This window comes from Eulemur rufifrons, chromosome 28 (genome assembly GCF_041146395.1).
Source record: "Eulemur rufifrons isolate Redbay chromosome 28, OSU_ERuf_1, whole genome shotgun sequence".
Classification (NCBI taxonomy): domain Eukaryota; kingdom Metazoa; phylum Chordata; class Mammalia; order Primates; family Lemuridae; genus Eulemur; species Eulemur rufifrons.
Genome location: NC_091010.1, coordinates 11,103,696 through 11,128,965, shown reverse-complemented (window position 1 = coordinate 11,128,965; position 25,270 = coordinate 11,103,696). Strand labels below are relative to the sequence as shown.

The 25,270-nt window shown below is 35.7% G+C and overlaps 1 protein-coding gene across 2 annotated transcripts in view; it reads right to left on the bottom strand.

Moving 5' to 3' along the window:
* Positions 1-25,270, bottom strand: part of CCSER2 (coiled-coil serine rich protein 2) — a 168,921-nt gene that overhangs the window by 112,183 nt on the left and 31,468 nt on the right. For both annotated transcript variants that reach the window (XM_069459967.1, XM_069459968.1), the window contains exons 2-3: positions 20,637-22,092; positions 19,324-19,520 (exon numbers count right to left, since the gene is read on the bottom strand). In XM_069459967.1, the coding sequence (XP_069316068.1) occupies positions 19,324-19,520; positions 20,637-22,053 (1,614 nt within the window). In that variant the 5' untranslated portion in view covers positions 22,054-22,092. The remainder of the gene's footprint in view (positions 1-19,323; positions 19,521-20,636; positions 22,093-25,270) is intronic.

Here is a 25,270-nt window from a genome sequence, read left to right as displayed (position 1 = left end):
TATGTCATCATGGCATCCATTTCAGCAAGTATTTATTGAGTCCTTATTTAGTGCCATTAACAGAAAGCTACAGGAATGATGTGAGAGGTAATAACTATATTCACGACACATAGTAGGAAGTAGAGATTCAAAGTGACCAGATAGACACGAAAAAGGTGAGAAAAGATCATGCAGAGAAGCCAAAGTTTAAATTTAACATTACAAGGAATGGAAAAATCAACAGGACAGTAACAAGTCAAACTGGCAATAAGATAATTCGGCAGAATGAATGGAAGCAGAAATATTAGTTATAACTTCTAAAAGTGAGAAGGTGACATTTTTCCCCCCTGTACAGTTAATTAATAATGAAATTTGGTCAATTGTATCCCTACACCTGTTTTCAAAACTACCCACCCCTCTAGATCTCCACTTTGCCACCACCTTAGCATAAGCCACTACCTCCCTTTCACTCGAACAGTAGCTTCCAGCATCCTGTCTAGTTTCCCTTTAATTCAATCTTCATACAGAGCTTTTTAAAAATGTAAACCACATTATATCACTTTCTAGTTTAAAATCCTCCAATAGCTCCCCTACCATTTTGAGGACAAAGATCCAAATCCTTCGAGCTCTGTAAAAGCTCAGTACTGACAGCCTCCTCTCCTGCCACCCCTCTGAGTCAAGACTATCCTGGCCTTCGCATAGTTCCTCAAATACTCCACAATTCTTCTTGCCCTTTCCTAAAACACACCACATTTTTCCAATTACATAAACCCTTTTTAACCTAGTTTATCCCTGAACTAACTTGGCATAAATATATTTCCTGAAAAGGCCTTACCTAATACCCACACTAGACCAGGTCTTCCAGTAATACACTTTCACACTTTGTAATTCTCTCTAGTTAATTCCCTGGTCATCAACTGAAGATACTTAGTTGATAAGTTAGCTAAATATTTCAAATGCATCTCCCCCCTCCATTAGAATATAAGCACCACTAGAACAGAACCTATAACTGTCTCAATCACTGGATCCTCAGTGCTTTGAACATAATATACACTCAAATATGTTGAATGGATTGATGAATACCTTTTGCTGGGGCCAGAAGAATCATACTAGGCATGACTAAAAGGAAAAAAAAATGAAATGCCTAAAAACTTGACAGACTTATATTTGGTTGGAAAAGTTGATTTCTGAATCTTTAAATTATCTGCAGTGCTATAATGTAGAAGTAGGCAATTTTTTTCTTAAAGACCAGACAGTAAATATTTTAGGTTTGTGGGCAATGTAGTCACTGTTGCAACTACTCAATCATACTACAATAGCATGAAAACAGCCATAGACTATACATAAATTAAAGGACATGGGCTGTTGTTCCAATAAAACTTTATTTACAAAAACAGGTAGACAACCTGCTGGTCCTTGTTAATGTATGTCAGAGAAAAATGAGATATAAATTAAACAAATGCAAAACAAAACAAAATAAAAAACCTTCTCCTTTCATTTTAAACTCATAAAGAAGTCTTCCCTGAAATAGTGACCATAAAACCTTCCCAAACTTTGAATTCTTAATGGTTTAGCATATGTTATTAATTAGAAACACACAACAACCCTTATTTTTTTTTTTTTTTTTTTTTTTGAGACAGAGTCTCACTCTGTTGCCCGGGCTAGCATGCCGTAGTGTCAGCCTAGCTCACAGCAACCTCAAACTCCTGGGCTTAAGCAATCCTTCTGTCTCAGCCTCCCGAGTAGCTGGGACTACAGGCATGCACCACCATGCCCAGCTAATTTTTTCTATATATTCTTAGTTGTCCAGATCATTTCTTTCTATTTTTTTAGTAGAGACGGGGTCTTGCTCTTGCTCAGGCTGGTCTCGAACTCCTGAGCTCAAACGATCCACCCGCCTCGGCCTCCCAGAGTGCTAGGACTACGGGCATGAGCCACCGCGCCCGGCCAACCCTTCCTTAATGGTCAGAATTAAGTATGTCCCCTCTTTTAATTTGGATCATGAGTTTCTGCTGAAGTAGCAACTATCTCTTCATATATATTGCTCAGTAACTAGCAGCAGCACACTACTGCTACTTTAGTAAAAAATGCATGCTGGGCTGGTGCAGTGGCTCCCAACTATAATCACAGCACTTTGGGAGACTGAGGCAGGAGGATCCCTTAAGACCAGGAGTTCGAGACCACCCTGGGTAGCACAGCAAGATCCTGTCTCTATAAAATATATGTATTTTTAAATTAGCCAAGTGTGATGGCACATTCCTGTAGTTCCAGCTGCTCAAGAGGCTGAGGCGGGAGGATCACTTGAGTTCAGGAGTTTGAGGCTGCAGTGAGCTATGATTGCACCACTGCACTCAAACCTGGGTGACTGAGTGAGATCCCATCTCAAAAAAGAAAAAAAAAAAAAAAAAAAAAAAGCACGCTGAACAAATTAATGAACCAAAAAGAAGAAATATATAGAGAAAGCCCTCCATATATTACTACTGCCTTTTCTTCTTTTATTCTCAGATTCTACCATAGTTTGGTACAGAGATGAACAAGAGAAGCAGATAATCTGAATGCTGTGATTTTCAAAAAAGGTATTCTCCAATAAGACTCCAAATGAACCATTTTCCAAAAGGCAGACATTTGATAACAAACAGAAAACAGAAAAATAGTATAAATCTATGGTGCCAGCAGAAACAATGAATTGGGAGCCAGTTGTTCCAAGTTTTAATTCCTCTATATCTCTAGAGTGACTGTGTCACTTTCCACTTTCTAGACCTCAGTATCATTATCTATGAAATAAATGGATAAGACTAATCTCTATGACCTTGATTCTATGGCATCTAATTTTTCTGCACATAAAAGAAACTACAGCTTTGACAAATAGTAAAAAAGTCAAGTGGATGGAAGGAGGGAGAGAAGCAATATATAAACTCCATTGTGATAACTAATATATTCATTCTAAAGTGAAAATTCAGAACAAATGTATAAGGTGACAGAGTATATTTAGGTCCGATGTCCAGCAAAACAAAAGCTGGGAGATTTAAAGTAATCCCATCTTCCCTTTATTTAAAATCATAGTGCAGCCATACCTTGTATGCTGAGCAGTTATGATATTCACATCTCAAGAGAAACACAATGGAAATGTAGGACAATTAAAATAATCAAAAGAGTGAAAACAGTCCATAGGAACAAGACAAATATTTAAAAAGATGTTTTATCCCCCAGCCAGAGGAATCGAGATCTCTAATTATTTTAAGTAGTTATCAATGTAAGGTTATCAATAATATCAAACAGGTATATTTATCATTTATATTATTAGTAAATAAAGGGTATGCCATTAATATTAATACATTCTAATCTACAGAGTGCTAATCTAATGTTATACGTGAGAGCACTGGACTCTGTTTTCAAGTCAGTCTCATAAGCCATTTTTTCCTAGAAAATAAAGAGTTGAAAATATTGTACAGTTGTATGCATAAAACCATACATAAAAGGAGGAGGAAAAAACATCTAAAATCTGACCAAGACAATGTCTTCACCATCCTATTAGCTCTTAACTGTATTTCTTAGAAAAGAGTCTTTAAATTCCATGTTAATTTATAGAAAATATGAATGCACACACATGTACACACTGCTACACATTATTTCCAGTTATTATAAGGCATCAAATATTAAGAGTAAAAATATTTTAAAATCTCCAAATGATAAAACCTACGATTAGCTATAGCACTAATAATCATTAAAAGGCCACTTGAAGAATAACTATGACACCAGTTTATATTAACTTAAACTGAAAAACAAGTTTGACTAAACTGTGCTTACAATTTACTATTTTATTTTTAAATCATATTCATAACTTAGCTCTAAATCTGTTAACCTCAAAGGATAATTATTTTAATTACTGGCAGTGCTATTTTTTTTTTAAATTTGAGAAGTATGTCTTCAGTTATATTAGACAGAAGGCTCTTTGAACATGTCGACATCTTAATCCCCGGAACCTATGAATACGTTAGGGTACATGGAAAAGTGGAATTAAAGTTGCAGTTGAAATTAAGGTTGCTAACCAATTGACCTTAAAATAGGGATAGTATACTGGAATATCTAGGTAGGCCAATATAATCATCAGAGTCTTTTAAGTGGAAGAGGGAGACAGAAGAAAAATCAAGTTGATGTGATGGGAGAACTAACCTGCCGTTGCTGGCTTTGAAGATGGCAATGGCCTAGGAGCCAAGGAATGCTGGCAGCCTCTAGAAGCCAGAAAGGGTAAGGAAACAGATTCTCCCGTAGAGCATCCAAATGCAACACAGCCTTTCCTACCTTGATTTTAGTCCAGTGAGACTCATTTTGGACTTTTGAGCTCCAAAATGGTAAGATAACAAATGCTTTAAGCTAGTAAATTTGTGGTGATTTGTTACAGCAATGAGAGAAAACTAATACACCACCAGATTTATAAATGTGTTTTTCACTAAGTCTGACTCTGATTACAAAAACAACAAAAGCAATCTGGATGCTCTGAGATTCTTTTAGGTTAAAGGATAGTAAGTTCTTTTTATCTTTTTTTTTTTTTTGAAACAGAGTCTCGCACTGTCACCCTGGCTAGAGTGTAAGAGTACAGTGGAGTTATGATAGCTCACCACAATCTCAAACTCCTGGGCTCAAGTGATCCTCCTGCCTCAGCCTCCTAAGTAGCTGGGACTACAGGGACATGCCAACATGCCCAGCTAATTTTTTCTATTTTTAGTAGAGACAGAGTCTCACTCTTGTTCAGGCTGGTCTCAAACTCCTGAGCTCAAGCAATCCTCCTGCCTCGGCCTCCCACAATGGTAGGATTATAGGCATGAACCACCACACACAGCCAGATAGTAAGTTCTCTCTCTCTACATACTCACAACAAATATAGTATTCATATTTTTTCCAAATAAATAATAATATCTTTCCCCTATGAAACAATTTTGCAATAGATGCTTCTAGAATCTTTAGGATTGAGCTAAACTGAGGATTCTCACAAATCCTTCCAACAAAAGTAACTGTGCACTTTCCTAATTGATTATAATTAAATACTGTCACATAAACTGGACATTATGATAATCTAATTTACATTGTCTAAAAATTGGAGATGTTTACACCAAATTTTGAATTGAACCAATGTTGGAAAAAAATAAAGCTTTAGCTCTCTGGATACTTTTAGACCCAAGCTTCCATATTACTTACAAAAAATGATCCAGATCCTATGAAGCTTATTACATATAGCAGCATTTATGATAATTTTTAATATCATCCATTTTGACAATAAAACAGATATATGTGAAGATCTTAGAATATTTATAGTGCATCTATATTATTAAGATGTCCCAAAACATCTCCATACATCCTCCTTCAAATCTGCAAGTGGCAAGGAGAGGAGACAAACACTGAGAAAGGGAGAAAGGCATACACACAGATAAGACAAACAGGGAGTTAGAACCTAAGTAAAATATGAAAGAGTATCCATGTACAGGGTATCAGGGTTTGACGACATCAGTGGTTATGATGACATCCATAATCAGGGCAGAAAAGGAGGACTGGAGGCAGGGTTAGCTTGGTGAGATATGGAGGTTTAAACAGAATACATGTGGGAAATGGTCTGATGTGGGGAGTCAGAGACTAAACAAGGTAAGGAGGTCATCCATGCATGGTGGTAGCCCAATGCAGAAGTTTGAGAGCCCAAGTAGGGTGAGAAAGACATCAATGTAAAGAAGGAAATAGTGACAAAGAAGGGAAATTGGTTACACAGGAGGTTGATCAAATGAATACAGTCATGTACCATATAACAACATTTCAGTCAACAAATGACTGCATATGCAACAACAGTCCCATAAGAGTACAATGGAGCTAAAAAAAATTCCTATCACCTAGTGAGGCAGTGATGATATAGCCGTCATAACATCATAGTGCAATGCATTACCTTTTCTGTGTTTAGATATATTTAGATACACAAACACCACTGTGGTATAATTGCCTACAGTATTCAATACATTAACACACTGGATAGGTTTATAGCCTAGGAACAATAGACTATATCACATAACCTAGAGGTATAGTAGGCTACACCATCTACGTTTGTATAAGTACACTCTATGATGTTTGCACAACAACGAAATCATCTAACAACACATTTCTCAAGACATATCCCCATTGTTAAGCAACACATGACTGTAAATATTTTAAGGATAAGGCAAGTCAGGTTTATCACCATCAGAGAACGGACAGAATGGAATCCTGTGGTTTTGGATTGCAACTGGAGGTATTAATGTGAATTCATGGTTTTCAATATATATAATTATGTAGAAATAAATATTGATGTATATGTGTGTGCACATATATATGCATATACATATTTCCCAGCTCTCTCCACTGAAGAGGCCTGGCAGGAGCAACTTTCCAATAGCAGAGAGTGTATCCAGCCCCCAAAACTTAGCTTTGAAACTGCATTTTTCATTAAAAAGAACCAGCGCTCTATGAAAATAGCTGATTTCCAGGCCTAGAGCAAAACAAGTACAAGATGAGACTAAAACAGCTTGCACACAAAAAAACAAGAGAGTGCTCAAAGAATGATGAGACACAGAAGAAAAAGACACAGAAACCAACCGGAAGGAACACTCACTGGCCAGAAGACTAAAAAGATTAACGACCATGATAACCAAAACTAATAGATGATTCAAACTTGGATGTTTTTATTACAGAAGATACTATTGGTCAAATGGAGAAACTTTAGTGAGGTCCGAATATTAGATGGTAGTAATTTATCCATGTTAACTTCATGATTTGCATGGTTATTCGGTGGTTATATAGGAAAATGTTTCCAAGAAATACACATTAAAGTATCTGAAGATCATAGGGCAACCGGTAGAGAGCTTACTCTCAAATGGCTCAAGGGGTAAAAAAAAGTCATTTGTACTCTATGTTGTCATGTTTCAACTGGCACAAGTACACTGGTCTCCGCATCACTTTGTAGAGACCATCAATACCAGCTAACCCAACCTTTTCACTGTCATTTCATAAGTTCCAATGAATGGGGAAAATAACACTCCACAGTGGCCTCAGGAGAAAAGATCATAAGGAGGCTATTAATTCACGGGGAAAGAAAGAAAGAACAAACATGAGTAAGACTGAAAGTTCAGCCATGAAAATAACTTTATGGACCACAAGCCAAAATTTGAGACTCTATTCTAAACCAAAGCAATATAATTTAAAAACATATAATAAGAAACTGAAAACGGATGCAAGATGTGTGGTAAAACCTGGAGTAAATGTCCATAAGCATCAGAAAATAAGAATTTTACAACAGAAAATAAAAAGTTGTAAATATAATTCACATCACTAGCACTTTAGTTCTCTAGGTTCCTAATCTAATTTTTTAAAATCAACAGGTTCTACCCTGGCATAGGAAGAAAGATGAATAAAACACAGTCTGGTCCTGGCCTTCAAGATTACTTCAGTGTACGTGGGGCGATCAATACAAGTATACTACAAGACAAAACGAAGTGCTAAAACTAGTACAAAGCAATATGGTTAGAACTAGAGAAGGAGTACGTAATTCCACCTGAAAGGCACGATTTATTGAATACTTACATACACTAAGTATTAGGGCAAAAAGAGATGAAAAGAGGCAGTCTTCACAACCTAGCAGAAGAGAGAAAAGCAGAAAACCAGGATGTGATTTAAAAGTACTGTGGGGTCTCATCATTGAACAGTTAACCCTTAGCGGGCGGGGAGAGAAAAAAAAGTCTGAATATAGCCTTACTAAGTGAATGGATGGGAGCATTTAGAGAAATATAAATAATCTCAAATAGTCTTTGCATGGGGATGTAGGCAAGCCAGTAGCAGTATGATAAAGGGCCCCTGAACATGGATACAGATTTAAAGCAGCAGCAACATGATCTTACCAGAGTTTATTGAAAACAGTCTCACAGTAGTATGAAAGACTGTTAAATGGAGTGAAAACTAGCAGAATGGAGACAAGTTACCACTATCACTGAGATAATATAATATGAATACACTTTAGAAAGATTAAAGCACCTCTGGTCTCTTCCTTAAAATAAAATAAACACAGGCTAAGCCAGGCACAGTGACTCATGCCTGTAATCCTGGCACTCTGGCAGACCAAGGCAGGCGGATTGCTTGAGCTCAGGAGTTCGAGACCAGCCTGAACAAGAGTGAGACCCCACCTATACTAAAATAAAAAAATTAGCCGGGTGTCCTGGAAAGCACCTGTGTTCCCAGATACTTGGGAGGCTGAGGCAGGAGGATCTCTTGAGCCCAGGATTTTGAGGCTGCAGTGAGCTATGATGATCCACTGCACTCTACCCAAGGCGATGGAGTGAGACTCCGTCTCAAAAAAAACCAAAAAACAAAACAAACTCAGGCTAAGACAAATGACAGTAAAACCACTCATACAAAATTAGAGAATAATTTTAAACTTCCTATTTATTCTAAAGTTCAAAATAAAATCAAAAAAGGCAAACACAAGCCAGATTTTATATTCCGATATTCCTCTTCTATAGTTTTGGACTGAAGAAATTCCAAATTTCAGGCCGGGTGCAGTGGCTCACGCCTGTAATCCTAGCACTCTGGGAGGCCGAGGTAGGAGGATCGCTCAAGGTCAGGAGTTTGAGATCAGCTTGAGTAAGAGCAAGACCCTATCTCTACTAAAAATAGAAAGAAATGATCTGGACAGCTAAAAATATAAAGAAAAAATTAGCCGGGCATGGTGGCACATGCCTGTAGTCCCAGCTACTCGGGAGGCTGAGGCAGGAGGATTACTTGAGCCCAGGAGTTTGAGGTTGCTGTGAGCTAGGCTGACGCCATGGCACTCTAGCCCGGGCAACAAAGTGAGACTCTGTCTCAAAAAAAAAAAAAAGAAAAGAAAAGAAAGAAAGAAAAAAGAAATTCCAAATTTCAGTATAAATAACCTAGGAAACTCGTATCTCCACAGTGAACTACTGCTAAGAATATTCTAACATTCAGCATACATTTAAGTCTCAATAAAGTCTAGCTATATCAATTACCAAGGAAGAAACCCAAATCTAGCCAGCTGTTCCCTAGTAAAACAAAGATAAATAAATGTATCATAAAATGTGTTAGTAGCTTTAAAAATGAGGCATAACTACTTGTTGGTGTGTCAAAAGCATTCAAGCAAGTGTTTGAATCTACCTTTTAAAGTGAAAAAGATTCTCATTTAAATAAGGAGTTAAATTTGTCTACTATGTAAAGATAAGGCCAGGTTGATAAAACAGAGAAAAATAAAGCCAGATCATCTGGAATCATCTGGTTCAAACACTTCTTGAGGCTTCCCATAAAAATCATTCCAAAAACAAAGGCACTCCGTATGATGATTTAAAATTATCACTTCCTAAGTATTTCACTGTTAGGAAATCAGTCATCATGAAATTGTAGTTGCAACTCCTCTTCAATGAGAGCTCTCATATTGGTCACTGCACTGCAGTGAAGAAGAGTCGGCATATGGCTCACTGTGCTCACAAGAGGGAAAAATGTTTTTGCCTACTATTGGGCACATACAATATGATTGTAATAATATTTATTGGAAAAAATGCTGTATTTTATCTTTTAAAAAAGGTTTATTGAGTTGAAAAATTCTCAGTTATCATGAGTAGATATTAATATAAGGCTGACAATCAAGAACATTAGACTGAAAGTATGGTTAAGTAGTAAACTAGTTCCCAACCTATCAGTATCAACTTACTCAACTCCTCTGGAATTCATCCTAGTCGGAAACAGAAGGTAGTAGCTGGTCCATAGCTACTTCAAAGGACTGTTCTAAAAATATAAAAGATGATGAACAAAAAATGATACTATCACAAGGTGAACAAAGATTAACTGCACCATCAGTACCTCTGTTGACAGATCCCCAAACCCACCCCCAGGTTAGATGATTCACTAGGAGGACTTGCAGGATTCAGCATACAATCATATTTACAGCAAAGATTTATTTAGGCAAAAGGATATAACACAAAATAAGCAAAGGAAAGGCATATAGGGCAAAGCTGAAGGAAACCAAGTATAAGCTTTCAAGAGTCCTCTCTTAATGGAGTCACAAGGGATGTGCTAAATTCCTTCAGCAACGAGTTGTGACAACACTCACAAAGTGTAAGAAGTGTCATCTAGCCTGGACCTTCCTAAGAAACTCAGTACTCAAGCTTTTTATTGGAGGCTGGTCATGTGGGTACCCTTTGCCTAGCACATACCAAAATTCCATACTCCCAGAAGGAAAGCAGGTACCCAGCATAAATCACATTGCTTGTCCAAACACTTTAGGCACAGCAAATCTACCACCTTTACCATTTATGAAAAGTTTTATATCACTATAAGGAACTGTTAACCAGCCAAGGGTTAACCTTTCAAGCAAGCAATCTAAGGAGAGGCAATCTCAGACCTGCTACGTTAATTAACTTTCTTCTGCACAGTACCCCAAGTATATTGTGAAAGACTATTCAAGAGGATAAATTATTGTGCTTCATGCCAACTTCACAGGTATTAAAGGCTTAAATATAAAAAAATTAAAATAATTAGAAGATTATAAAATAATAATATATAGCTAACATTTGTTGAGGTTTTGCCATGTTCCTGGAGTTAATAAGTGTTTTATACCTACAACCTCAGTTAATGTTCACAGTAATCCCATCAGGTAGTCAGAGATGATACTCAAAATACTCAACAACCAGTATCACAAGAGGATCATATGACTATTAATACCATTCAGGTATGGACTTCTTAACATCAGTCCTGAGGTAGGTACTGTTATTATCTTCATTTAAAAAAAAAAAAAAGAAACAAACAAACATAGAGGATCCAAGGACACACAGCTAGTACATCACAGAGATGGGATTTTAATATGGCTTGTTCCAGAACCCTTACTCTTAGTCACAATGCTATAATGTCTCTCAATGCACAGAATACTTGTGTGGCCCTATGATGAGAAAGGATGTCTTACACACACACACACATACACACACATGCACACACAGGCACATGAAGTAAAAACCATAAAGAAAAACACTACTAATTTAATTACATCAAAATTAAAAACTATGGATGGTAAAGGACACAAAAAACAAAGTTAAAACAAAAGCCATGGGCTGAGAGATTACCTGCAACATATTACATAATTAAATCCCAACCACATAAGAAACTTTTCCGTATCAATAAGAGTAATTCATATAAAAGAAAACAAAACAGCCAGTAAATACATGAAAAAATAACAAAATTAATAATGATATAGATGTAAATATAAATGACACACCATTTCACATTCACCAGACTGGTTAAAATTTTAAAGTCAGACACAGCTTGTGGGGTGAAGATGAGGACAACAGAAATCCTCATTCACTACTGGGAAGTATAAATTGGTAGAACCATTTTATAAAAAAATTTGGTAACATCTAATGAAGTTGAAAATACACTATTCCTAGGTTTATATCTTAGGAATTCTATTGCTAGGTTTATATCCTAAAGAAACTCTGACTTACAGGATCAAAGAGAATTGAATAAGAATGTTCACTGCTGCACTGTCTAGATACTATCATTATTAGTGACGAATAACTCAAATGTCGATTAGGGGAACAGACAGAAAAATATTGGTATATTCAAATGCTAGAATATTACATAGCAGTAAAAATAAACTAGAACTAAAACATAAATACACAGGTACACAAAAACATAAAATTGAGTAAAAAAAGAAGTTGCAGAACATTGTGTCACTTATATAAATTATAAAACAAAACCACATTGTATATTGTTCATAGATACATAAATGCATTAAATGTTAAAAAGAAATGAAGACAACCTACACAACATGCCTTAGAACTCATTATTTTTAAATAAGGCACATTAAAAGAAACCCACTGCTTATATTAACTACTAGGATTTTATTGAATGTATTGTTTACTACATAATAAAGTCCTCTCTTCATGAGAATACATTCATACAAGAGGTGGGGAATGCTGAAAATTAATGATCTAGTTTCTATAGTAAGAATTCTGGAAAAGAAAAACAAACTAAAGGAAAGTAGAAGGAAGGAAATAAAGATATGAACCGAAATCAGTAAAACAGAAAACAAGCAGATATCAAAAAATCAGCAAAGCCCAAATTTGGTTCTTGGAAATGAAGAAAAAGAGAGGAAATACCACCTACCAGTAACAGAAAGGAAAAAATAGACATCATTATAAGACCTTAAAGACATTAAAAAGAAGATAATTCTAAACAACTTGTACCAACAAATGACAAATTTAGATGAAATGGACAAAGTCTCAAAAACCAACACAAGAAGAAACATATATATAAATTTTAATGGGCCAATATGTATTTTAAAAATTAAATCTATTATTAGAAACATTCTCAAAAAGAAAACTCCAGGTCCAGACGGTTGAATTCTGGTAAATTCTTTTACATACTTAAGGAAGAAGTAACATCAGTTGTACAGAAACTCTACCAAAGGTCAGAAAAATGGAGAACAGCAAGACCGTGATACCAAAACATGACAAGAACACCAAAAAAAAAAAAAAAAAAGGAAAGAAAATTACAGAGCAGAACAATCTTGCTCATGAACATAAATACAAAAAGCATTAATAAAATATTAGCAAATCAAATTTAACAACATTTAAAAAGATAATACATCACAACCAAGTGAATGTATGCCAGGAATGGGAAGGTAGTTTAATATTTGAAAACCAAGGAATGCAGTCCCCACACTAAGAGAAAAAAATATCATTTCATCATCTCAATAGATATAGAGAAAACATTTGGTAAAATTTAATATTCTCTCACAAAACAAAAATTCAGCAAATGAAATAAAAGAAAACTTTGGTAATCTGATAAAACCCCCCTCTCCCCTCCCCCACAAAAACTTTAATAGTTGTGAACTATTAAAGCTTTCCCTCTCAAATTCTATTGCCATTTTAATTCAACATTATGTTGGTGGTCCTAACTAGTGCAATGGGAATAGGATGGGGTGGCGAGGTAACTTGCAAATGGTATGATTATATGGCATATACAGACATTACAAAAATATCCACAGGCAAATTATTAGAACTAATAGGTGAATTACAGGAAGGACAAGTCAACAGACTGTAGGGACCAAGGACTTTGGCCCCCTAAAGGTTCACTGAAAAATCACTGACACAAGGCAGATTGATTAATAGGAAAAAAAGCATACAAATTGATTTAATGTGTATACACAGGAGTCTTCAGAATGAAGACCCGAATATAACAGGGCAATTGTCTATTTTTATGCAACAAAGTATGGACAGCCATTTAGAAATATGATTGGACAAAAAGAATATAATATAATGCTCACAGACTGAGTGGGGAAACCCAGAAAGGCCTGTCTGTCTAGATTCTTCTTGGCCTCTATAAGCATACATTCCTTCCTTCTGGGTATAAGGCAAGGCCCTGTCTGGAATGGGAGTCTTATGACCTACAGTCAAACAAGGTAGGGTGGATAATTCCTTTATGGCTTGCTTTTTTACACAGAATAATTTTAGGTTGTATGCCTGTCTTCAGGAAAAGGGGTTCTAATTTGTATGACCCGCCTTGGGGAAGAGCGATTCCAGTTTCTATGGCTTGGGAGAGAATGGAATGGGACTGAGAGACAGAAGATCAGAGAAAAATTTCTGCTTCTGAGGCTAGTTCTGAGACCTTCATTTTGGGCTACTGTTTTCTGAGCCCTAAAAAGACAAAAATGAAGTAAATTTGTAAATATGACAAAAACTTAGAAAATAAAATTATAAAAGTGGTACCATTAACAGTACCAAAACCAAACACCTAAAAATAAATCAAATATGTATAACATTTTATAGAAAAGCACAAAACAGCAAGAAATATTTCTAAAGTCCCAAATAAATGGAGAAATATACCATATTAATGAATTGGAAGACTACTGTAAATACATCAATTCTCTCCAAACTGATCTATAAAGTCAATACGATCCCATTCAAAATCCCTACAGGTCCTCTATGGAAACTGACAAACTTATTCTAATATTTAAATGGAAATACAGAAGGCTAAGAAGACCTAGGAAGCTAGGGAAATCCTGGAAATAAAATGAAGCTGGAAGACTTACACTACCAGACAGCAAAACTTTAAACCACCTATATTAAAATAATGTAAGGCCATAAGGCAGGAATAGTGATAGAAATCTGATTCCTATAGAAGCACAGAAATAGTTAAAAGTTGACCAGCCATTGTTCCCTAACTTCCCTACTTCTATAATTGCTTACTGCTTAAGTGCCATGTATTCCTGACAGGCGCAAGATTTGTGACTTTCCCAACCACTTCTATAGATAACACTGCTATTGTAAAACCTAGAACTGTTTTTTGAGATATCTTCCAGCCTCTGCATTCGGGAGGACCAACTGATGTCAACCAGACCAGTGGCCATGCATGGGAACCAATCCAACAAGTCCTGTGACCTCCTACCAGGAACTGTCCCAGCCAAGACAATTTCTGCTTCCCAGGCCTATGAGTCCATTCCCAGCAAATTAACAGACCCAATTCCCTAACCCTTTCTTTGCCAAACCACCTTTAAAAATCTTAGCCCCAAAATTCTCACAAAGATGGATTTGAGAAATTTTTCCCATCTCCTAGCCAGACACCTGGCAATACTAAACTTTCTCCGCTGCAACCCCTGTTGTCTCAGCACATTGGCCTTCTGCTGGGCAGTAGGCAAGGAACCCAGTTGGGCGGTAACAAACTTATTTTAAAGCTATAATAATTAAAACAATGATTATTAACACAATGATAGATAAATCGACCAATGAAATATTTATAGATTTATATATGTAGTCACTTATTTATGACAAAGGTGACCCTGCAATAGAGTGGGGGAAAGAAGATTTTAAAAAAAAGATTGATCTTGACCTCTATCTCATACCATACACAAAAATAATTTCCAGATGGACTGTAGACCTAAATGTGAAAGGTTAAAAATAAATAAAGTCTTTAGAAGAAAATACTGGAACACATTTCCTTAGGATAGGCAAAGATTTAACAAACAGTTCAAAAAAGTGGTAACAATAAAGGGAAAAACAGTATATTGGACAATATTAAAATTGGTAAGTTGTAACATCAGAAAACACTATTAAGAGATTTAAAAAGCAACTCACAGGGAATATACTATATATGCATATTATATATAAACAATAATACATGTATCTACATACATATAAAATCAAATATTTATATCTAAAATATACAAAGAATTTTTACAAATCAATAAAAATAAATACTGATAACCTAATAGAAGGCACTTCACAAAAGAAGATATCCTAATATACGATAAACATACATGAAGGTGCTCAACGAGTAGTTATCACAAAACGCAAAACAAATCTCAATGCAATACTACCATAACCCCACCAGAACAGCAAAAATGCAAAAAGACAGATAATAAGTGTAGACAGAAACTGACATTTCTGGAATGTTCATTTACTGCCAGTGGGAGTATAAACAGGTATGATCACGTTGATAAAATGATATCTGTATACATTAGCATAGCCTATAAACTAGGAATCCCTCTCCTATATATTGTACCAACAGAAGTGAATAAACGTCCACCAAAAAGCATACAGCAAAATCTTCACAATAGTGCAATTCACTAAAAAACTGAAAACAACCTAAATGCCCATCACAATAGGATAAAATAAGTTATCATACATACATATAAAATACATATTCACACAAAGGAATATGACACACTAAGAATGAACAAACTACAACTGACAAATGCATAATATTGATTAAAAGAAGCCAGACATAAAATAATATATGTTTATGATTCCACTATGATACAGTTCAACAGACAAAACTAGTCTATAGTAAAAGCAATCAACAGTGGTTGCAGGGTGAGAGAATGACTGAAAGGAACAGGAAGGGAACAATTTGGAGTGATATGAATACTCTATTAATATATATTAATCCGGATGATTGTCAAGCATATGCATTTATCAAAACTGCCTGGGCTATCTGCAGAAGATTTGTGCATTTTATTATACTATACCTCAGCAAAATACTGGTAGCATTTCAACAGACAAATAGCCAGGATTCTAGACCAATGTTATGCAAAGTAGTCGGTCTAGGAACCATTTGTTGGGGTCCTTGACATGATTAGGAGCTGGTACCAGAATGTACAGCAACATACTGTTTCTTTCAAAAAGAAAGTCTTCCTATAAAAACTTCAGCTGAACTAAATAGTGGGTTGACTTCAACTGTATTAGAAGTGACACAGTTGACACACATGCTAGCGAAAGCTCCTTATTGTGACCTGGACTGAAATGAGCATCATTGTAGAGACCAAGAAAAGTGATAACATGCTAAAATTCTTTTGGGGTTGAGTTAGAGATATTAATTTAAGCTACTTTATAAAAGGGTAGCCTTACAAAAAATAACAGGAAAATATCTAATCCCACAATTTCCCTAACAACAGGTAAAGATCAATCATAGGAGTTCTCTCAATAACAGTCACCCTGCAAGAGTTCTGTTTTGTACAACTTCTGAAGAGAGCTGAACAGATGGAAAAGATATGTAAATCTATTTCTTTTAAATTTGCTTTTTACAGAGTTCCTGGGTGAACAGCAGGGGTGTGAGCTTCAGGCCTCAGCCTTATCTCAAGGGCAGAGTCACATCTCCAATCATAAGGCCTGCCTCCATGAAAAGGCAGAGGAGCCAACTCTTAGACGTTGATGTCTTGCTGCTTCTGCTACAGAGCGGATGCAGCAATACCCTATTAATTTGGCTACAGCCATAAATCTTCTTCACCCACTAAATAAAAAGCCTGAGTACCTTGTTCTCTATGCCAACACTATCTCCCTCTCTTTCGCTGTGTTGGCCCTTTTTCCCATGTGGAGAAAGTAAAATAAACTTTTTCTTCTTTCCATCCTAATCCTTGTCTGAAGAAATCTTTCTCAAAACCCACATGCACTAGCTCACACCCTAACACTTTAGGGAAAAGAAGAAACAGAAAAAGCAAGACAATCTAAATAAAGACATTAAGATGGCAGAGTAAAGTCCAAGTATATCAATAAATGCAAACATAAATGAACTACACCCACTGGTTAAGAGAAAAAGACAAATTGATTTTTTTTTTTTTTTTTTTTTTTTTTAGACAGAGTCTCGCTCTGTTGCCTGGGCTAGAGTGCCATGGTGTCAGCCTAGCTCACAGCAACCTAAAACTCCTGAGCTTAAGCAATCCTTCTGCCCCAGCCTCCCAAGTGGCTGGGACTATAGGCATGTGCCACCATGCCTGGCTAATTTATTCCTATATATATTTTTAGCTGTCCAGACCATTTCTCTCTGTTTTTTTAGTAGAGACGGGTCTCACTCTTGCTCAGGCTGGTCTCAAACTCCTGACCTCGAATGATCCTCCCACCTTGGCCTCCCACAGTGCTAGGATTACAGGTGTGAGCCACTGCGCCCGGCCTGATATGTTTCTAAATAATAAACTATTCGCTATGTTTCAAAAAGGTTGATAGTAAATTAAATCAGTAAGATATACTAATATCTGGGCGGGGGGAAGAGGTCTAAAGATAAAAAGCATAATTAGGGATAAAGAAGATCACTAAATAAAGACCAAAAGTCCAATTCACCAAAAAACAATACTAAACAGGTACACAACTAACAAAATAAGCTTAAAATATACAAAGCAAAATATTCACAGAACTTCAGAGCAAAAATGGTAAATCCAGTATCACAGCAAGAGATCTCAATAAACTCTTCTCAACTTTTGCCATCGATCCTCCTTCCTTTCTCAGACTTTCTGTCTTCCCTTTAAATCAGAACAGAAAGACACTAAGACATCATATTGTTCCAAAGCACAGAATGAACTCTGATGGCTCCCCATCCCACGTACATAAGCCTACTGATCAAGGATGAAACTCAGGGATCTTAAGGACTAACAGTCAATCCAGATACACTCTCTGAACTCTTTTAGAGAAGGCTATTTTGTCATTAGTCACAGGAACAATGAACTGAAAATGGTGAACCTCTAAAAAATGTCAGGTAATAAGAGGCTTATTGCTGCCATCTGTTGGACACAATGTTCATTTGCACGTCAATCATACTTTAAAAGTCCTAGTAAGAAAGCACATGAGGCCCTAGACTGTAATCTTTTCTTAACTTCTATTATCTAATGAGATGAAGATGCTCTCTCTAAATTAAATGAGTGCACTCTCTATGTTTATGCAACTTAAGTTTCTGGTAACAATGTCTATTTTTTTTTAAGTCACAGGTTTATACGAGTATAGAAAATTATATTACCTGAAATCCACTTGGAATTTAATATGTCCACAAAGACTTCCAATTTTCCCATACAACTACTGGAAAATAATATTTTATATACTGAATACTCATAATGAGTCACTTTAAACACCCCAGTTACATTTTACTCATATGACATATTAGCCACATTATTTGCAATGTTTCTTAAAACACGCATGTATAAATGCATGGTAGGTCTTCTAGCACTTACCTTTACCTGGTTCTCTCGCCTTCCAAGCACACAGGAAGATTACACTTCCTGACTCCTTAGTACTTACTTATGTGGGAGCATATAATTAGTTCTCATCAATAGATTGTGACTGAAAGTGCCATGTGCCACTTGCAGACTAACACAAGTAATATCATGTGTGAGATCCCCTGGCACTCTCTTCCTCTACCACAGTGACAAGAAGGGGCCTCAAAAGATGGCCGACTCCCAAAATTAAAGCTGTTAACATTACCAAAGACAGCTGCCCCAGAGAGCTGTCCAGACCTGCAAGACTTTCTAAGAGTAAAAAATAAACTTTTACTGTGTTAAGCCACCAAGAGTTGGCACATCGATGTTACCTCAACATAGACTAGCCCAGGGTCTCTCAACAGTGGCACTACTTCCATCTTAGGCTGGATAATTCTTCATTGTGGGCTCTGTCCTGTGCAGTAAAAGATGTTAAGCAGCATCCTTGGCCTCTATCCACTAGATGCAAAGTAGTGCTTGTCAACATGACAATCAAAAGTCTCTAGACGTTGCCCTCCTCCCCATCTTTGAGAACCACTGGCATAGCTTAAACTGACCAATATAGTATGTACATATGTATGTATGTATGATGAATATATGTATATATATGTGTGAGTATATTTAAGTCAATTGTTTATATTCCCCATGCTTTATTATACACTAGGGTCAGATATTTTATAGGTCCTTAACAAATATGAATTCCCATTTCTCAAACTAGTAAAGTTAATTCATAAATTTTTTAAAAATTCAACCAATATCATAAGTCTCTCTATAGTAATGTAAACAAATATTCCAAGAGTATATAAATTCATACATACTATGCTGTTCATTTCAGAAGACTCATAGCTCCCAACCGGATGGACATTTCCAATGGGTTCCAAGCCCTCTTCATCCCACATGTATGTTCCATCAGAGCTATCAGATGGAGAGAGTTCAAATGAAGAACCAGCTCTGTAATCTGTATCTGGTGAAATCAAGTTATTCCCAGCAGTATGTTTCGTACATTCACTCCTGTCTTCAATTGATTTAAAAAAAGAGAGAGAAGTTATTAATTCACAAAAATATAATTATTTCTCATGTTCTTAAACTATAAGTCCTAATAATTTGACATATTACAGAAACAAAGTTGGCCTAAAAAAGCATTCATAACTAGCATTTCCTATATCCTAAACAATAAAAAAATCAACAGGAAAAATATTAAAAATAAACTGGTGAAACAGACAAAAAAAAATTTTTTATGTAGCCATCTTTTACTTCTGCAACATTTCTAAAAATATAAATAAAGCCTCATGTTCCTTTAATATTTCCCAAGATATTTACTTTTAACCACTGGCCAAGAAACTCCTTCCTCTGTGTATATTATTTAACCTCATAGTTGACTCCACACAAGGAAAAAAACTTAGGCAGTCACTTTTAGAAGACCCACAAACAATCAAGATTTTATATGTGCACCTCTAGGCATGACCTAGTCCCTTGATTAAACCATGTGCCTATATCCAGTCCCTTCAGTTTGTTCTTTTTTCAGGTATATGGGCACACAATACATTTTCTCCTGCATTTAGTGGCAGGATAACCAAATATAAGAGGAAATGTTTAACAGGTGCTTTCACATTTTCTTCAATTAAAAAAATAAATAAATAAGGCTTCTCTGGAAGTGTAACTATAAAAATTGCTAAACAAGAATAACTTCCTAGAATAAAAATCCATTAGATTAAACATAACCTATATTATCTCATTTACCCTTTGGTATAGCATTACTCTTAATACATAGTAATGAAATGCTACCCTAAGGGAAGAGATGATTTGTTTAATGGTATGCCACTGGCTGGGGGTAATGCGGGAAAAATCATTTGGAAGCACTGCCTGTACTAAGGAGGAACAGGCCTGCGTATGACAGCTAAAGAAGAGCAAAGGTAAGAATGGTTTTATTAAAGTTGTTTTACATATGGTGAAAAATAAAATAGGAAGAAAAGTCACAAGGAAGATAAATGCTGCTCCACTCCAATTTAATCTAGATTTATCCTTCTGTGAAACTGACAGTATCTTGGAATTTATCTGAAGATAATTCTGAATGTAAGTTCAGTTATATTTCTAGAAGAAGGCAAATAAACTTAAGGATATCAATATTTACCAGAGACACTTATATCTATCCATTCATCCGTTTTACTGAAGGATTTTTCATTTTCCTTGGAGGAATCAAATATATCCTGTGGTGCTACATTTTCATGTTTTTCTTCTTTGAGTGAAATTTCCTCTGGAGTTATTCTTGTTCTGTTGGAGTCTTCTATATCTATAAAATCATCACTAAAGTCTTCACTTAAATCATTCTTATCAGAAGATGACAAAGAAGACAAAGAAATGTCATCCACATCATCACTCAAGTATCTAATTTTAACATCATGTTTTGCGGTCTGTTCATTTTCAGTTCTATAACTTTCATTTTCAGTTAGTTCTTGGTCCTTATTAGTAGCTCTGTCCTTAGCTAAAACTGTAGCATCTTCTTCTATACATGTATCAGCAGATGAGTTTTTATTTCCATCCACTGTGATAGTCCCAGAAAATGGAGGTCGGCTAGATTTCAGTAGAGAAGGATGAACCATCCTATAACCTAAAGTGGAAGTTACACCTGGGCCATTTGGTAAAGCCAACTTCTTTCCACCAGCAGCATAAGGCCTGTTAAATCCATACCCCAAATGTTCATTCCCATTGAGTACTTCTGACTGCAGGGAATTTCTTGTTAGCATACTTGACCGTAGAGGCACTCTAATGGATAGCTGTTGGTTCTGATAAGGCTTTGTAACATCTACAGCTCTATTGAAGGAATGTGATCTGGTTATAGATGAAGGTGGAAGGAATGAATTCTGAATGGAATGTGAAAAGCTTTGTGACCTTACCATTTTTTCACAAGTAATAGATTTAATATTGTCTGGAGATTGCGCTAAGCTTTCTCCAGAACTGCTTCTGGTGGCACAGGAGTTTGCTCTGGGCCTTTGCATGTTACCAGCCGATCGGTTTCCATAAAATCCATTCAACTGCGATTTTGGAGCACTGACTGAAGAATATGAAGTCCTTCCTAATAATGAGCCTTTGGTGAATTTACCCAAATTAGACGGTCCAGAAAAAGACTTTTGGTTTAACTCCTCTGTCGATGACACAAACATAGTGGATGGCTTTGCTAACTTTGATGTGAGTAAAGAAACACTTTTCAAACCTCCCTTTATCCCATTTTTATCAAACATTCCTTGAGTAGGAGCATGTTTTTCAGGATCAATTAATTTATCATGTGAATTCTGAGTACCGCAGGGCTCTTCAGCACCTTGTGCACTAAGTTGGTATTTATTTGCTTTTCTCCAATTAAATGAATGGGATGATGGACAATCAGAGCCATTATTTTTGATGTAACTTTTGACATTACTATTCTTAGAAGATCCTAATAAATTAACAGGTGTCCCATTTGGCATTGGCTGCAATGTACTTCTTACAGATTTTGTTCCATACTTTGGCAACTTGGAACCCAAAAATGTCTTGATTTGTGTTTTTTCTTCCATGAGCTATAAGGTACATTTGTTCTTAAAATTTGACAGAATCTAAGGAGGAAAAAAAAGTAGATTAAACATTCCTAAATAAGGATAATTCCATGAATTATTACATAATAGGCATATAAATACTTACATAATTACATGCAGAAAGGCCCAAAAGCTACTTATGATTTCTATAGAACTCTTAATAAATACTGAATGCGCTAATTAAATTAACAACTGCATGCTGGAAGAAAATAAAGAACAGTTTTATAAACAGTTGTATAAATTTGAGCAATGGATGATGACAGCAAAATCCAGAAATAATAAAATTAGACTACCAAATTTGACTTATAAAAAATAATACTTTTATAGTATATCTTCCAATTTCCAATTAAAATAACTTTTTCACTTTGGCTATTATTCTCTCCTTTAAAATTAAGAACATGTAACTTTTTCTAAACATATATGATCTTATAAAAACTGGAATACATTTTAAAAACTTTAATTACTAATGTCATAGGAAGGATGTAGATCAAGAATATAGCAGTACCAAAAAAAATTCTTCTGGCATTAAGGGTTGTGATATCAGCTGTCATTTTAAGCAACTACCTCAAAAGAATTTCCATCCAGTGACACTAAAGTTAGTGCCAAATTTGCATGAAATAACATTTTTCTTTTTTATTTTGTCTTGACATTGTTCTCTGATATGGTATTATCATTGAAATATAATTGGTGTTTGCAATTAAAAAGATATATTTTAGGAAAAAAAAAAGTTAGTACCAGGGTGAAAAGTATAAAGATTTAATAAAGTTGACTCATCCATTAATCTCAATCCCTCAAATTTATTTTAAAGATAATATAAAACTACAAATACGAAAAGGTTCAATGCTCACAAAAGAACATAAAACTAGAAAAAACTAGTGTCCTCTCTTTGAGTAACTGTTTAATAATTATAACATGTCATATGATGAGATTATAAAGATGAAACAGAAATATTAAAATGTTTATCCTAATATGAAAAGAAATATAATATGGTTACTATATACTCACTATAATTGTATAAAAATTCCATAAAAACACAAACAAGGGAAAAATGCAAATTTTAAAAAATGCACATCTTAGGGTCACTAATTTTTTATAGATCATATGACATTGTCTTTAATTTGATAAATTTTGTTAATTAAAAAAAATTATTCCAAGTCAACCCTAGCCTGAGAATTAGAGTATAAGTATTATTAATTATGTCAAAAGTAAATGTTTAGAAAATCATATGCACTTTCATAAAGATGGTGGAGTGAAACAGAATTAAAGAACGTCCTGTCACCAACAACTAATAAATGGGGCAGAATATATATACATATATGTGTGTGATTTTTTTAGCCAAAAGCCCACTAGCTGCAGTCAAACAAGAAATAGTTTAAACAAAGAACCTATAATCTTTAATAAGCAGTGTGGACAGTATGGTACAGTATGGCTCCTACCCTAATTACAGTGCCTGGAAGCAGTATTAAGTGAGCTAATAAAACTTGAAAGAACTTGAAAATTTTAATAAACATCCTCCAATTTGGATAAATAGATTCAGTCTGGGCCAAGTGTGGTGGCTCACACCTACAATCCCAGCACTTTGGGAGGCCAAGGTGGGAAGATCACATGAGGCCAGGAGTTCAAGACCAGCCTGAGCAACACAGTGAGAACTCGTCTCTATAAAAAATAAACAAAATAGCCAGGTGGCCCATGCCTGGAGTTTTAGCTACTCAAGAGGCTGAGGCAGGTGGAATGCTTGAGCCCAAGAGTTCGAGGCTGCAATGAGCTATGAGCACACCACTGCATTCCAGCCTGGGCGACAGAACGAGACCCTGTCTCTTGAGGGGCAGTGGGGAAAAGCCTCTTTCTCGCCCTTGCTTCCAAGATGACAAAGAAAAGAAGGAACAATCAAAAAAACAGAGCCAAAAAGGGCTATGGCCACGTGAAACCTCCTGTGCTCGATGTGTGCCTAAGGACAAAGCCATTAAGAAGTTCGTCATTTGGAACATAGTGGAGGCCACAGCTGTCAGGAACATTTCTGAAGCAAGTGTCTTCAATGCCAATGTGCTTCTCAAGCCATATGTGATTTACCACATGAGTTGTGCCATTCACAGCAAGGTAGTTAGGAATCGGGCTCAGGAAGCCTGCAAGGACCAAACACTCTCACCCTAACTGACCTGCAGGTGCTGCCCACAACCTCCACCAAAGCCCACATAAAGAGCTCAGTCCTTGAGGACTGAAGAAAAACTATCCTTTGAGGAAAAAAAAAGAAGAAGAAGGGTTCTCTCACCAATACCATCTTATACACTTCAACTACAGAGAAGCAGAGAAGCAAACAGAGAACAGAATACACTTATCAAAAGGGGTACAGAGGGAGCACAGTAAAATGAAGAGACAAATCACAGCTAAGGTAGAAAAGACCTTAGGGGGAATCACCTCATTATATCAGGGCAAAGGCAAAGTCTTGACCCAGCTATCCAAATTAAGCCTGAGCAAGATAAAAATAGCCACACAACAGTACAAATAGTTTTTGGTAACAGAGAACAACCTAATAAGAAAATATATCTAATAAAACAAAAGCTCAAGGATGAAAAGACAAAACAGGTAAATTAAAAGAAAGGTTACAGAGTTAAGGAAACGAATTAAGAACAATGAATCTGAAAAAAGCAAGAAAAAGAAGCAAAGACAGGAAATCAAACTAATGGCAAGGGAGAAAAATCTTAAGATAATAAGAATATTGAGGAGAAAAAGAGACAAAGAAATCAAAGCAATTAGATAGAAAATGTAGGACAAAGATTGAACAGAGAGATAATTAGTATCCCTAAAGCAGAATAACTAATCAAGTGGAAAAGGCAGGGGGACATAATAGAAAATATCCCCAAAATAAAGGAGGAAAAAATCTACAGAAGGAAAAACATACCAAATCACAGATCCAAATACATGTCCTAGAGAAGTTAATGAAATACCAAGGATAAAGAAATAATTCTCCAGAAATGCAGGTTGGGGGGGAGCAATTCACCCTGTAAAGAAGATTTTAAAACTATTAATATTCAAAAGAAATTACTGGATCCTTCCAAAGAAATACTGGAACATTTCTGGGGATAACTTATTCCTACAGTAATCACATTAATTTCATCATTAAAATTTATTCTAAATTCACCATTTCCATTCCACAATTCTAGTTCTTATGCTCATCAATTCTTCCTGTACTACCAAGACT